This window comes from Mytilus trossulus, chromosome 2 (genome assembly GCF_036588685.1).
Source record: "Mytilus trossulus isolate FHL-02 chromosome 2, PNRI_Mtr1.1.1.hap1, whole genome shotgun sequence".
NCBI classification, from domain to species: domain Eukaryota; kingdom Metazoa; phylum Mollusca; class Bivalvia; order Mytilida; family Mytilidae; genus Mytilus; species Mytilus trossulus.
In genome coordinates, this window is record NC_086374.1 from 99042092 (window position 1) to 99058215 (window position 16124).

Sequence of the window (16124 nt, forward strand, 5' to 3'; positions counted from 1 at the left end):
AGGGAACAATAGTAAAACCACTGTTTAAAAGTCTTAAATCGACCGAAAGTACACATATCCATGTTAAAAACTTGAAGAAAACAACGAAACAACAGAAACAATGAAATACTACAAAATATATGGCAATGTTACAAAATATCTCTAAAATGACAAGACTATGTGACAGGAATACATTATATTATATTAGTATAACTCCTACTTTGTAAAGAATCACTCTGATTCAAACCAAAAACTCTCTAAAACTGATATTATCAAGATGCTTGATTTCTTGATTGGCGACATGTTTGTAAAGTTCGGAGGACGTGTTTTTTCAACAGACTGTCGGCATTCCAATGGGAACAAACTGTGCCCTCTACTTGCCGACTTGTTTTTTTTACTATAATGAGGCTGACTTCATGCAGGAACTTCTTAGGAAGAAAGACAAAAAGTTAGCAATATCCTTTAACTTCACTTTCCGCTACATAGATGATGTTCTTTCACTAAATAATTCAAAATTTGGTGACTATGTGGAACGCATCTATCCCATCGAACTAGAGATAAAGGATACTACAGATACAATGAAGTCGACCTCATATCTTGACTTACATCTAGAAATTGACAATGAGGGTCGATTGAAAACACTACTTTACGACTTTTCCATTTCTAAGTAGCAACATTCCAGCAGCACCGGCATACGGGATATATATCTCCAATTTATACGATATTCCCGTGCTCTCATTTCCTATCATGATTTTCTTTCTGCTCGCAAGGAAGCTATTAAACCAAGAGTTCCAAATGGTGAAGTTGAAATCATCCCTTCGTAAATTTTACGGACGCCATCACGATTTGGTTGACCGTTATGGAATATCCGTTTCACAAATGATATCGGATATGTTCCAGACGTCGTAACTAAAATCCCCTTCCCTTTCAAGAATGTGACCTACCAAATTTGACTTTTTACCGGCTTTGTTATCACATAAGCAACACGACGGGTGCCACATGTGGAGCAGGATCTGCTTAACCTTCCGGAGCACATGAGATCACTCCTAGTAATTTGGTGGGGGTTCGTGTTGTTTATTCTTTAGCTTTCTATGTTGTGTCATGTCTATTATTGTTTGTCGGTTTGTCTTTTTCATTTTTAGCTATGGCGTTGTCAGGGTATATTAGATTTATAAGTTTGACTGTCCCTTTGGTATCTTTCGTCCCTCTTTTATAATCAAACACAAGAACACTCAGATCAGAAAAAAGGCATAATAAAATACATAGTACATTTCAACATGTAAGCCGCATATTAATCCATGGATAATAAAAACGGACATCTTTCTTTAACGGCAGTACTGGACTAAATAAACATAGATTAGACCGTTGGTTTTCCCGTTTGAATGGTTTTACACTAGTAATTTTGGGGCCCTTTATAGCTTGTTGTTCGGTGTGAGCCAAGGCTCCGTGTTGAAGGCCGTACTTTAACCTATAATGGTTTAATTTTTAAATTGTTATTTGGATGGAGAGTTGTCTCATTGGCACTCACACCACTTCTTCCTATATCTAGTGATATATTTTAGTGACCTATATTTAATCTTGAAATCTGTTTTGGTCTTGGGGCCCATTTTAGCTTGACATATATTGTGAACACTTGTCTGTTATTGAAGACCGTATATTACCCGCTTGAAGTCGTTTGGTGTTTATGACCACAACAAATCTGAATGTTTTAACACTTACAGCTACACTGATTGATTGTTTTGATAGAATTTAATCCTATTAGTTTCCTCAAATTGATTCAGGCATTTTTTCAATAGGAAAACGTGAGATTTACTGTTTTTTTTAGCACCAAATATATCACACCTTGTTTATTATTCGGTAAGCCAGCAGCATAACACAAAAAACTTAAAACAGGTGTAATAAATTTACAGATATGAGAATTATATATTACAATAGATATTGTCCTCGATGACTACGTTAAATATGTAGTCATCAAGGACAGTATCTACTGTGAAATATAATGGCATTTTCATAGAAGACCTGCGTTATTTGTCATATTTTGGAACTCTTTGATCAGCATTGGAGACAGAGACTCTGTTGTCAAGACTTATAGGAAAATATTTTTTTTAATACGTATTTAAACAAGTTTATTCCTTAAAATCTCATGCTTCATAATGAAAATATAACAAAGCCTTTCTTATCCCTTGAATATATCATTACATCACTACATTTTGAAATTTTATTTGAAACCGCATGAACTCAAACAAAATGAGCATAAAAGGTACTCCACTGTTACAATTAAATGTATCAAAATATCATACTGATGAAATAATCATCATTCTGATTCACGAACGAAACTAACTATTTTATATCATAGTGTTGGCTCTTTCAAAATATTTTGGAACAAGGATACCATTTATGTTGAAATCTGCTTTCGCGAGATCACCTCGTTTCTGATTATCAGCAGAAAACTCTATGACTGCATTCATCGCATTTCCCAGTGTACCCCAGAACTCCACTGAGAAGGTTGTAAAATTATCTTTTGCCATATACATGAAATACAAAAATGAGTGTGGATGACTTTTTCTTGTTGTTCTCGGTCTTAAACATCCGTCTGGGCGAATTCGAATTCTCTGATGAGGAGGTAAAAACACATCTTTTGAAGCAAAAACCCTAACTTTCCCATCTTTTTGGTGCTCTGCACATAGAAACTGCGCATGTTGTTTCAAACAACATTCTGTGATCAAGTGGATGGTCTTTCCTTGTTTCTTTTCGTAGAACAGCAAAATGTTGCAAAGCATTCTGTTACCATAAAATAGTTCCAGCTCCTCTGATAATTCTGCTGTAAGATTTTTATGTCGTTTGATTCTTGCAAACAGTACGCTTCTAATGAAAAAAATATTAAGTGTTAGTCTTCATAACGAACTAAAAAAGTACCCCAAAATATAATACAAAGAGAAAAATAAGAAAATAATAGTGTATAGGTATGTTAAAAGTTCGACTCAGTATTCAACAAAAGGTAGATGATCTGATTTGTTGGTAAACAAAAGTTTATAACGCTCAATTTTAGGTAATTATAACTTTTACTGTTAAATAGTCTATTTTTGGTAATATCCATTTGACGTGGTCTGGTTCTTATACATCCGGTTATTGTGCTATTGTGCTATGATACATTTTTGTATTCTTGTCTTTTATATTGTGAATGGTCTTTGTCTATATACATTTAAGTTTTTATTTATTGTCTTATAGTTGTTTGTTTTTATAGTGATAACGATTATGCCACACTGTCAATGCAATTAAATGTTCCCCGTCGCATACAATTCAATTAATGCCACACTGTCAATGCACTTAAATGTTCCCCGTCGCATACAATTCAACTATATTGACAAAGATCTGTGAACAAAACACACAGACATACTAGGTAAAAATGTCAAAAATAGGGTACAGCCGTCCGGCGGAGGACATGTTAGCGCACTGATAGGACATATTAGAGAGGAAAACTCATATGTAAAAAACTACTAGGAAAATCAATTACTTTTCTTAAAAAATTAGGGTTTCTAGATAGTACTTACTCCTCTGAATCTATTATTTGTCCAGTATATTCTCCAGTAGTCAGACGTGTTGGACTTTGAAAAGTGAGTTTGCCCTGCTTGAATAGTATCATTTGAACACTGGAATCGTCGACAGAGTCTGAGTCTCCAGTATCATTAGAGTCATTGTTAAGTCTTGCTTTTATATTAATTGACCTTTTTAATTTCGCATTCTTATAATCTAAGGTTAATTTATGGCTGACAGCTTTTACTTGTGTTGTTGAATTTGAATCGTTGCATGTGTATTTTCCACATGGTCTTTGCACCTAAAAGTCATATAGATACTTTATGTAATTGTTTGAATTGATCTGTAAAGCTACAAGGTAAAAAAACATACAAACATCCTTCATCAGAAGGACACGAATGAATAAAGATGGAAGGCCGAAACAAATACCAAGTAGTATCGTACGAACATAAAGTCATTCTTTGATTACTATAAATAGTATAAAGTAAGCTAATGCATTTAAGAAATGAAAGAGAAAATATGCATCACATTATTTTCTAAGGGATGGGTTACTATACATACTTTACCATTACATACTTTTATATGTTCATATGTTTTGCATGTAGAATGAAGTTTGCAGTGTTATCAAAGCGATCAAAATAAACAATAAAACAAATACTCTTTACATTTTAGATAATTTGCAGGAATCTGGTAGCAAAGTCCAATAAGGCATTATGATAAATCTAAAAAAGCTGAAAGATAACATGTGTTAGTGACCATTTAATTGTTTTCAAACACTTTTGCACATGCAACACAATTGTTATCGCGGCTGAGTAAAATAATGTGGCCATAAAATTGATTTCGCAATACATTTACCGTATATTCCAACGTAAGTTCTTGATTAACACAACCCTTTTCAAATTGGACAGTCATACCATTGTCTTTTCCAGTGTTTGTTGTTGATCCTTCTGGACAAACGACATGTTTGAGCTTCTTTGGGCTAGAAACAATCAGGAAACTGTTAAGTCGACGACACGGGAATTCAATAAAATCAAACTGAAAATATGAATTAACACCAACTATAACCATTATATAGGTAAATACCGAGTATAAAGTTTCAGATATTTTGCGTCTCTTGTTTGTACACTTACTTTTTATTTCGTTCATTTCTATCACCCATTGGAATCGTGTCAAAAAAAACTATAGGTAGATCAATTTTCAATTTGACATTTCAAAATCTAATGAGATCTTGGAAATATCTTTTATAGATGTATCTGAAGCAATGTGATTGGCTAACATCCTCATATTCAAATTATGTCAACCAATTCATTTTTTCCCTTCATTTAGGGTACTACCAATAAACGTGTCTGCAATCCAATACATGGAAACAGGGAATTAAATAAGAAACCTTTTACTCGTGCCGGTGTGATGAGTAATGATAAACAAATGCATCCTCAATGATAACTGATTAGATGCATATAAAAGAAATTTGATTCATCTTGTTTCTATATGGCTTTTTATTAATCAACTTCTAGAAACCCTTTTATTATATATTACTCATATCATATTCAAACACACGAAATGTCTGATAATGTTTCGGAAATTTGAAAAAAGTTTTATTTCTTTAAACAAATTATAAAAATTCAAAAACAAACTTTATAATACTCTTGAAATCTTTCCCCGTCGTAAATATACATTATGTGTAATCGAAAAGGAGAAATAAATAAATTTAAAAGTTTCTATCGACAAGCATTTTTAATCTGAAAAGTTAACAAATACTGAATTAGTAGTTATCAAAGGTAACAGGATTGGTAACATGGTGACATGGATTAAGAATTTTGTGAATATTTCTCTTAATGCTCTTCAACTTTGTATTTATTTGGCTTTTTAACTATTTTGATGTGAGCGTCACTGATGAGTCTTATGTAGACGAAACGCGCGTCTGGCGTATGAAATTATAATCCTGGTACTTTTGATAACTATCTCTTAGTAAAGTTGTTGAAATGGTTATTTGCATTCTACTAATATTGTTTTTTTTTTCTTACATTTTCCCCATTTTAACATGCATAAGACTTGTCACTGGGTTTGCAAATACACAAGCAACACGATGGGTGTCACATATAGAGCTGAAGCTGGTGATCCGTCGTAAACACCAGACTGTTGTTTGTATTTTGATTTTTCACGGGTTGTTTTTGTCATGGCGTAAACAGCTTCCTTTCGAATTAGGAATTTGAAAGTTCTTTTGTTTTGATGAATTGATTGTTAACATTGATTATGGTGACATGGATTGAGGTTTTTGTGAATATTTTTCTTAGTAAAGTTGTTGAAATGGTTATTTGCATTCTACTAATATTGTTTTTTTTCCTAACATTTTCAACATTTAAATATACAACTACAATAAAGAACAATAGGAACATAGTTTGAAGTCATGACGTCCTGGTGTCCTACAAGGAGAATATAACTGGAATATGGAACAGACGATTTAATTAGTTTTATCAAGGTTGTAATAAAAGCAAATGAAAAAAGGGCAACAGTAGTATACTGCTGTTCAAAAGTCTTGAATCGAATGAGAGAGAAAAAAACGCAAACAGAAACGCTGCAGTGCAAAAAAATAAATGTCAACGCAACATGCATTGAAACGAACTATTTGATAACAATTGCCATATTCCTGATGTGGTGCAGGTCATTTCAAGAAAAAAAACTTGAGTTGAACCTGGTTTTATGGTTAGTCAAGCCTCGTGCTTAATGGCATTGTTAAAAACACCGCTAAAATGACAAAACTACAAATAAATGCAAGAACACTCAGGACAGACAATACATAAATACTTAATAAATATTTTCGTAAGATTCGTCATTTTAACCACAGAATAAGAACGAACACCTAAAATTAATTCACGATAGTACACAAAAACGGCATAATATAATTTCCAACTGTGTGTCACACGAATGTTTCAACTCCACAAAAAATTACGTCACTGGTAAATTTAAAAAAAAAATGAATCTAAATCGGGAATAGGTTTGTTATTAAGTTATTTGATTATTTTAAAACAATTAGAAGAATATTAATATAGAATTGTGTAATTAATTGTATTATATAACTTTGTAGGGTTTTATTCTAAATCAAACTGTGAAAAACAAATAAAATATGTGCAGATAGTTGCAGAAGGTATGTTACTGCTGAGAAATTGAAAATTGGTAGTTAAAAAGTTGAATTGGTAACATTGCAATAATTTCTAATAGTTCTAGTTCTAGAATCATTTCAAAAGTTCTACAAATCATTGAAATTAATTGCAAAATATTTGAAAGATTAAAAGACTTAAATATCCTTAATATCAAATTTACCGTTATCCTCGCGGGAATTTTTTTCCACTGATTTTCACCATCTTCAATTAATGCCCAGTAATGGTTTATATCACCATCTTTGATATATGTGTCGTCCACTGGAACTTGGAAATCACTATGGTCTTTATAACAATCCCGAAGTGAGTACAAACATTGTCTTTTTCCTAAACGTTTCCTTTCCGAGGGATCGCTTGCCTTTTCTAAACGTTTCCTTTCCGAGGGATCGCTTGCCTTTTCTAAACCACTGTTCTCTAATTTGATTGATATTTTATAGATATCAGTAACAAGCTTAAAACCAGACGGGAAACTTAACTCATTTAGATACATATTCCTTTCTTCAGCTTTCCATCTTTCAGCTTTAAAACATTTTAAGTTTTCTGAAAGTTCTGGTTTTGTTCTTACCCTCATTCCATTCATTAAATCAACAATTCCGTGTCCTTCCAGAAAGTAGAAGAAATCATTTAAACCTTCATCTGCTTCAATTTCTGTTATTTCATTTGAATATGTATCTGACATTCTAGAATCTGGAAATCATAGATAATAACATTCTTATATGGAAAACAACACGGATGATTATTTTCAAACTAGAAGCTGCCATGAGCTTGTGTGATAATTTGACGAGACTGTCGTAAAAGTGAGAGGTATAGCGCTATAAAACCAGTTTCAATCCATCATTTTCTTCATTTGAAAACGCCTGTACCAGTTCAGGAATATGACAGTTGTTGTCCATTCGTTTGATGTGTTTTGTTATATGATTTTGCCATGTGATTAGGGACTTTCCGATTGACTTTTCCTCTAAGTTCAGTATTTTTGTTTTTCTTTGAAATGTACATGTAACTATCTAGCAAACTGCATTCAATTTAGATCAATAATTTGAGGACGCAACAAAATTAACTTTTTATAGATCGAACGAGATATATACAATTCCTGTGATGAACGTGTCAATATGGAATGATAGAAATGCTTTTAAATGGTTGCTTGTCTTGAGATGAGCCGAATTATTGAATCTAGTGTAATATTATACCATGGTGATCATCATTATTGAAAGTGTGTTCGTGAACTGTTTGACTTTTCGCTGTATTTGTTGTTTGGCATGGCATTGTTTTCTTGAGATTTGAATACCCTTTTCACCTCATAGACTTCCGGTTTTGAAGAATGGAAAAGCGGTAAAATATTTTCCCTCAAAACAACGTTATTTAAGCTTATTAACTAAATAATTTTAATCAATAGACAATGAAACTGTGAACAACAATCATCATGTTCAGGGGAAGGTGACAATTAATTACGACAAAGAATTTAATTTACATTTAATCGATCTTATTTGTATGATACAACCAATCACCCAAAATAAAACGTAAACATGAGTAAACCAGAACAAGTCAATGATGTTATTGATATAAATTTGGAAAAAATGAAGAATACTTATCCAATCAACGAAACTTTCAAATCAAAACAGAAAACCACTTCAGGAAAAGTAATCCCATTTGAAGAAATTGATTTAGAACTATACAAACCCAATGCAAACTGTTCCTGTTTCATCACATCCAACAGTAGAATTCATGCATGGATTACAGCCATTGCAGAAGTTATTTATATAAAAGAAGGCAAAGGGAACAAAAACGTTGTTTGGACAGACAAAACGGATAGTAACAATAAAATAGTGCAAACAGAGTTTGTCATTTCTGACAGTAATACCCTTGAATCAAAAGTAGTTGACTCAGATGATTTCTTGTACAAGGTTATAATATATTTGACAACAGGAAAAATTCTAACCCAAGGCAAATTATGGGAATCATTTTGTAAACATCAATTTGACAAATGCAAATTACTTGTCAACACACTTCTTAACTCAGATACATGTGTTTCTCACAAGACTGAACAGTTTCATATGAAATCTTCAACATCAATTGCTGAACATACAGGTAGTGTTACTTCAGAGGCACAATCTGGAGACGTAACAGAAGAAACTACACCAAAATGTATCAATAATGACATAGATAATTCAAACCTTCAACTTTTTGAAAACACAACTAAGTCCATAACCAGTGCAGAGGTACAAAAACAATTTCATATCCCCAATAAAGCTGTGAAAGTTAATTCACAACTTTTGGAAAAAGAACCAGAAAAGATTCATGAATCTGAGAAAATAAATGAACAAACCCTTACTGTCATCCAGAATAGAATTGATATCATCGAGGAGTCACTGGTAAAAATTTCCAAATCTGTGGCCACATTGCTTACACTACAAAGTGACTCAAAAACTAACATAGTAGGTGAGCTACAAAAGATTAAGTCAATAAAGTGTACCCACATTCCTCCTGAATCAAAAATGTATGAGTTAAAATTAAAGGACAAAAATTTAACAATAGAGAAACTGAAAAAAGATAACGAGCTCCTAATATCGAATAAAGAAAAAGATTTGAATAACGTAAAAAAGGATTTGGAGAAAAAAAACTTAGAACTGCAAAACCAACTTGCACAAATTAGAAAGTCAAAAACAGAATCTGATTTGGACAATGAAAAGCTAGTTTTTATTATAGATAACACGAAAAAAGATGCGGAAAAAGTAAAGTGTAATGCCAGAGAAAGAATTGAAGAAAAAGATGCAGTCATCAAGGACTTACAAGATAGGATACAGTCCTTCTTATATGACTGTGAAGGTAACCCCATTCAGCCATGGATTAAAAAACAAAACGCAAGGCAAAATCAACAAAGTGAAACAACAAGAAATGCAGTAAATCAACAAAACAATACAAATGTTTCAAACATTCCACTGCGAGAGAGTACACAAAATCTTATTAGCCCTACAGAAAAAGTTGCTCAACCTAACTCAAACTCTCACATGGCAAATAAGAAAACTAATGACGTCATCATTGAAAAAATCAACACAGATGTCATCTTCATGCATGATTCTATTTGTCGTTTTGTGGATATTGATAGGCTTCTTTTAAGATCAGGAAAAGAAGGTATGAGATTTACAACCTACACAATTGGAGATGCTTTAGGACAAGTAGACATGGTCTCCTGTGCAGAGACAATCATTATACATGTAGGAATCAATAACCTGAAAAATGAATCAGCAGAAGAAGCATTTTGTAAATATACTGACTTAATAGAAAAGGCCTTACAAAAGTCAGAATCAGTAGTTATTTCACTGGTGTTGCCTTCACAAATAGAAAGGCTTAATGTAAAAAAATCAAAGAGTTTAATGAGAGAATTCTGTACAAATATGACACAGCTGATAAGATAAAAGTTTGTAGAAATAGCAACTTCATTTCAAATGGTAATGTGGTGAAAAAGTTCTATTGGGATTCATTTAGACTTAACAAATTTGAAGGAGTTCGTGTTTTAGCTGGGAACCTAAGAAACACTTTATTCCCACGAACCAGGAACCAGCTTCCACATTCACAAAACAATCTAAATGTGAATTCATACAGAGAATCTCAAAAAGACACAATCAGCAATAGAAATGATTACAAGTATCAGTACAATACACCCAACAGAAAGAGCAGTAATCGAAGTGATCAAGGACAAAACTTTGAAACTCCAGCAGGAAACACCTATCAAGGGCCAACCAACACGTACTATGACAGAAAGCTAGCAGATAGTATTGCATCAGCAGTAGCCAGCGTTTTTCATCAGTATCATGAATTTGGATCCTAGAAAAATAAACATAATGTACAAAATGTAGACTATAACAGAATTTATTATTTTTTACCTAATTAAAATATGCATTTTGGTATATATATATTAAGAATTCATTATTGTTTCTAATTATTATTATTATTGTCATATAAAGCTTCTGTAGAAGTGATATTTCTCAGTATTTACTATTAGTATGTAGATTAGGGATAAATCAAGCCAAGGATGGCAAAAGACAGTTTTGTAATACATTTCTAATACTTACACTTTATCATAGTTTTAAAAATACTTGCATTTAAAGTAACTTTCCAGCTTGTATGCTAGTAGAGGGCAAGCACTTTTATTTAATTTCACATATTATAATCAAAGCTGGATAAAGGCAAATAATTTAAGCAAGTAAGATTTTAGAATTGAAAATAATTAAACAGTGATAGTATTTCTCTATTTTATTTTTCACTTTAATTTCTCTCTCTATCTGTTTTACAGTTCACCGACCCCTGTGCATTTTGAATGGTTAATTCAAATTAAATTTTGATCATGTGTATAAAAGTTTCAAAGCAATTATCTATCAGCTCTTGGAATGTTAATGGATTATTTAAAAGAATAAGTGGTAACAGAGTTTGTAAACTAGATGATGCTAATATTTGTCATATTATGACTGCTGACATTATTGGTCTTTCAGAAACTCATATTCCCGCCAATGAGATTTTAAACTATGATGGTTATAAATGTTTTGTAAACTGTAGATCATCTGATTCAAATAAAGTTAGAGGTGGTTTAGCTACATTTTTTAAGAAGGAAATATTATCAGGTGTAAAGTTGATGGATAAATCAATGGATGATATAATGTGGTTTAAACTAGACAAGACATTTTTCAGTTTTGATAGAAATGTATTTTTATGTTTTTTATATATTCCTCCTTCAAACTCATCTTACACATTAAGAACAAATTTTGATAAACAAATTTTTGAGAAACTTGAAGCAGATATTGCGAAATATAGTATATTAGGGGATATAATCCTTATGGGAGATCTAAATGCACATATAAACTGTAAAGAGTTAGATTTCATAACAAATGAAGTAGATGACAGTTTGGACAACTTTCTTCCCACTAATTATGTGGCAGATAATGTATGCAAAGTTAGAAATACTCAAGTACACCAAAAAACTAATAACTATGGAAAATTAATACTTGACTTATGCACAGAATCTCAATTAAGAATCCTTAATGGAAGAACTCTTGGTGATTCAAAAGGTAAAATCACTTTCTATAATCATAATGGTGTGTCAATTGATGACTATTGTTTATGTTCATCTGAATTTTTACCAAGTATTGTCAATTTTAGTGTAGGACAATTTGAACCAACAATATCTGATCACTGTCCAATTTCGATAACTTTACATTCTCAATTAGTGAATAAGTCATGTGATGATTATGTTAATCCAACTCTTAGAAGAGTTAAATGGACTATTAAACGAGAAGAAATTTTTAAGTCCAATATGTTGAAAGTGAACTTTAGAACCATAAATTCTGATGTAGATAATTTAACCCAAAATATAGATGCGAATAATACATGTAATTCCAATGTAACTCAAAGTGTTAATGACACCTCTCCAGTATATCATCAATATTATACAATGCTGCTTTTTTAAGTAATACTAATAAGACCCCTGGTAAAGACAAGAGAAGTAAAAGAAGAAAAATAAAAAAGCCATATTATGATAATGAATGTGAATCTAAATATAGGTCCCTAAAGAGTCTGACTAGAAAATTATGTACTGAGCCCTGGAATGACAGTCTTAGACACAAAGTATTATATCATAAAAAGGAACTGAATAAACTTATAAGGAAAAAATATAGACAATTTAGACATAAAATGATAAACCAGATTATAGATTCAAATAATAGCTGTCCAAATGATTTTTGGAAAACAATTAAGAAACTAAAAAAGGAGAACTTCAAGGATCCTAGTTCTAACATACAACCTAAAGAATGGTTTAAATATTTTGATAAATTAATGAATATTGATTATGATAAAAATGTATGTAATGACAAGAAAGAGTATACTACTTTTAAAGATTGTAACACATGTACTAAGATGTTAAACAGTTCTATTACAACTGAGGAGGTGGTTATTGCAGCAAAATCTTTAAAGAATAATAAAGCAAGTGGTTCAGATTGTATTACGAATGAAATGTTACAAATATCTTGTTATATGAATATTGATGTGTATGTAAAATTGTTTAATCTTATTCTTAAGTCTGGTATCTACCCAACTTTATGGAGAAAAAATTTTATTAAGCCCATTTTCAAGGGTGGGTGTTTTAATGATCCATCTAATTATCGAGGTATAGCCCTTTCAAGTTGTTTGGGAAAATTTTTTCTAAAAGTTTTACATAACAGATTAGAAAAGTATCTTGAAGGAAATGAACTTATATGTCGTGAGCAAATTGGATTCAGAAAGGGAAGACGAACAAGTGATCATGTTTTAACTCTAAAAACTATAATTGATAAAGCATTTAAATCATCAAAAAAGATATATGCCTGTTTCATTGATTTCAGAAGGCATTTGATACTATTAATAGAGATGCCCTCTTTTACAAATTGTCTTATTACAACATAGATGGTCCCTTTTTTAGTATAATGAAAGATATGTATAAAGAGGTTTTGTACTCGGTAAAGATCTCGGAAGGTATCACTGATTTTTTTAATTCCTCAGTTGGGGTAAAACAAGGGTGTATTTTAAGCCCTACATTATTTTCTTTATATATTAATGATTTACCATCTATTTTTGACTCAACATGTGAACCACCCAAGTTAAATGATAATGATATATCATGTCTGTTATATGCTGATGATTTAGTTCTTATTTCTGAATCGGCTAATGGCTTACAAAAATGCCTTGACAAGCTTAGTTTATATTGCACTAGTTGGGATTTAACAGTAAATCTTGACAAAACCAAAGTTATGATTTTTAACAAATCAGGTAAAAAACTTATAAAAGACAAGTTTGTTTTTAGTGATAATATTCTGGAACACTGTACAGAATATAAATATTTGGGTATACTGTTTAAACCATCTGGTAGTTTTACCGAGGCAGTGAGACTTCTATGTAAAAAAGCCTCAAAAGCTATATTTTGTATTAGAAAACTGTTATTTTCTGAAAATATCAATGTATTACCTCACTTAAAGCTTTTTGATGCTTGTGTTAAACCTATACTTCTTTATTGTAGCGAAGTTTGGTCTCTGTATATGATAAAAGATATTACAAATCTAGAGTCAAAATATTGGTCATTGGCTACCATCAAAGTCCAAATTAAATTTGCAAAAACTTTAATTGGAGTAAATAAATCAGCTGTCAATTTAGCAGTACTAGCTGAACTTGGTATGTATCCAGTTTTTATAGAAGCTTTAAAACTGTCAATTGGCTTCTGGTTGCATGTCATAAAATCTGATAACAATTGTTTACTAAAAGATGTATATTGTTCCAACCTGCAATTAACCAATGGATTTGCTAAAAAGATTGAACAGTTACTTGCTACATTAAATTTTTCACATGTTTGGAAAAATCATGATACTATTTCAAAAAAGCGTTTATTATATGCAATTCATACCAAACTTAATGATAGATATCTTAATTATTGGAAAGAAAATATATTTTGTGATAATAAATCAGTACATGGTAATAAGCTGAGAACATATAGACAGCTTAAAGAAAATTCTAAATTGGAAACCTATTTATTGTTAAATATAGACAGAAAAGTAATAGGGCATTTTGCTAAAATTCGTATAAGTAATAGTGTTCTTAGAATTGAACAAGGGCGTCACACTAAAACCCCTGTAGAAGAAAGAATTTGTCCTTTGTGTCTCTTAGAAGTAGAAGATGAATTTCATTTCACTTTAAAATGTACAAAATTAAATATAATTAGAGACCAACTGTTTTCCAGAATTAATGAAATAGTTCCCTCTTTTTTCAATATGACTAATGAAGCAAGATTTAAATTTTTGTATACGTGTGTTGAGACTGATATAATTAGAATTATTGTTAAATTTATAAGCGACATGTACATTTCTAGAAATGCTTTATTAAGCACTAAATAACTTTGTGGTACCACCTCCTCATATAATGTTTATAAATTTGGTATGATATATATATATATATGTTTGTATGTTTGTGTATAACAAATTTGTATTGTCTTGGTATCAATCCTGTAATTTTGGATTTTAAACCAATAAAAATTACTTACTTACTTACTTACTTACCTCATACAATATCGGATCAACTATTGTAGTGCTCTTGTTGATCAGCTGTTGTGTTTGGTATACTGACTGAGTCTTTTAATCGTCTTTTGCAAAGTCATTGTCAGTTTTAGACTAATGAGTTTAAATGTTCCTTTGGTATCTTTCGACCCTTTTTTTTTTATAATTGTAGATCTAGTTTTAAATGAAAATATGCATTTAGATTATTTCACACAGAATTATATAAAAATAAAATGGCATAATGCATCTGCACATGAAATTAAAATAAAATACATACAAAGTTGCACTTATGGTTACCTCTTGATCAGTTTTACTTTCGATTCCAAAAAGAATGCACAATACAGATTCTCTTTACTCTGTTTGTATTGGTAACGCTATACAGGAAGTATTTTAAACATCCTGAATACATTTGACAAAGCATCCAAATCATTATTTCGATTTGAATGCTATATTAATACTTTTCACGTAATTCCTTTTCAATAGATATTTCTCAATTGGTATAATATAGAAAAAAAATTCATTTGGATTCTAATTGAATGTTATATAATTTGTTTATTTACACCGTATTAGATTTTAAGATACACATTTTAATCATTTTAAATATCTATTGCCACGTTCAACAGAAAACGCTCGTCATGGTATCGTGTTGTTGCTTCAAAAAAGAGGGACGTAAACAACCTTCTTTGTTTTTTTTACGAGAATAATAAAATGTAAGCATTGTTTCTGCAAAAGAGGGACGAAAGATACAAAAGTGACAGTCAAACTCATAAATCGAAAATAAACTGACAACGACATGGCTAAAAATGAAAAAGACAAACAGACAAACAATAATACACATGATACAACATAGAAAACAAAAGAATAAACAACACGAACCCCACCAAAAACCAGGGGTGTTCTCAGGTGCTCCGGAAGGGTAAGCAGATCCTGCTCCACATGTGGCACCTGTCGTGTTGCTTATGTGATAACAACTCCGGTAAATGATCTTATTCGGTAGGTCACATTCATGAAAGGGAAATGGATTGTAGTTACGACGTAAGGAACATAATCAAAACCTTGTTCTTTATTATTATGAGGCTGACTTCATACAGGAACGTCTTAGGAAGAAAGATAAGAAGTTAGGAATATCCTTAAACTTTACTTTCCGCTTTATAGATGATGTTGTCTCACTAAATAATTCAAAATTTGGTGACTATGTTGAACGCTTCTATCAAATCGAACTAGAGATACAGGATACAAAAGATACAGTTCAGTTGGCCTCATATCTTGACTTACATCTAGAAAAATCAGAGGGTCGGTTGAAAACAAAACTTTATGACAAAGGAGATGATTTCAGCTTTCCAATTGTGAACTTTCCATTTCATTTCTAAGTATCAACATTCTAGCA

At 31.4% G+C, this 16124-nt stretch overlaps 1 protein-coding gene across 2 annotated transcripts; it reads right to left on the reverse strand.

Annotated features, from left to right (window-relative positions):
* Window positions 1-2132: 2132 nt before the first annotated feature.
* LOC134705578 (uncharacterized) lies at window positions 2133-15098 on the reverse strand. Of its 2 annotated transcripts, none has more exons than XM_063564301.1 (5): window positions 15035-15098; window positions 6835-7358; window positions 4369-4548; window positions 3531-3814; window positions 2133-2844 (listed from the first exon to the last, which is right to left on the reverse strand). In XM_063564301.1, the coding sequence occupies exons 2-5, from the start codon at window positions 7348-7350 to the stop codon at window positions 2325-2327; spliced, it is 1500 nt and encodes a 499-aa protein (XP_063420371.1). In that variant the 5' UTR covers window positions 7351-7358; window positions 15035-15098; the 3' UTR covers window positions 2133-2324. The 2 variants fall into 2 exon arrangements, with proteins under 2 accessions (XP_063420371.1, XP_063420370.1); XM_063564300.1 differs by having other exon boundaries at window positions 15015-15096.
* Between the last annotated feature and the right edge of the window lie 1026 nt (window positions 15099-16124).

Bases quoted from the DNA above. Each gene is read 5' to 3' on its own strand.
- LOC134705578 (XM_063564301.1), bottom strand. From the start codon at position 7,350: ATGTCAGATACATATTCAAATGAAATAACAGAAATTGAAGCAGATGAA. The intron at 3,815-4,368 runs GTAAATGTATTG...TATGACTTTTAG, and splicing joins AACTTACGTTGGAATATACG to GTGCAAAGACCATGTGGAAA. The intron at 2,845-3,530 runs GTAAGTACTATC...TTTTTTCATTAG, and splicing joins CAAATAATAGATTCAGAGGA to AAGCGTACTGTTTGCAAGAA.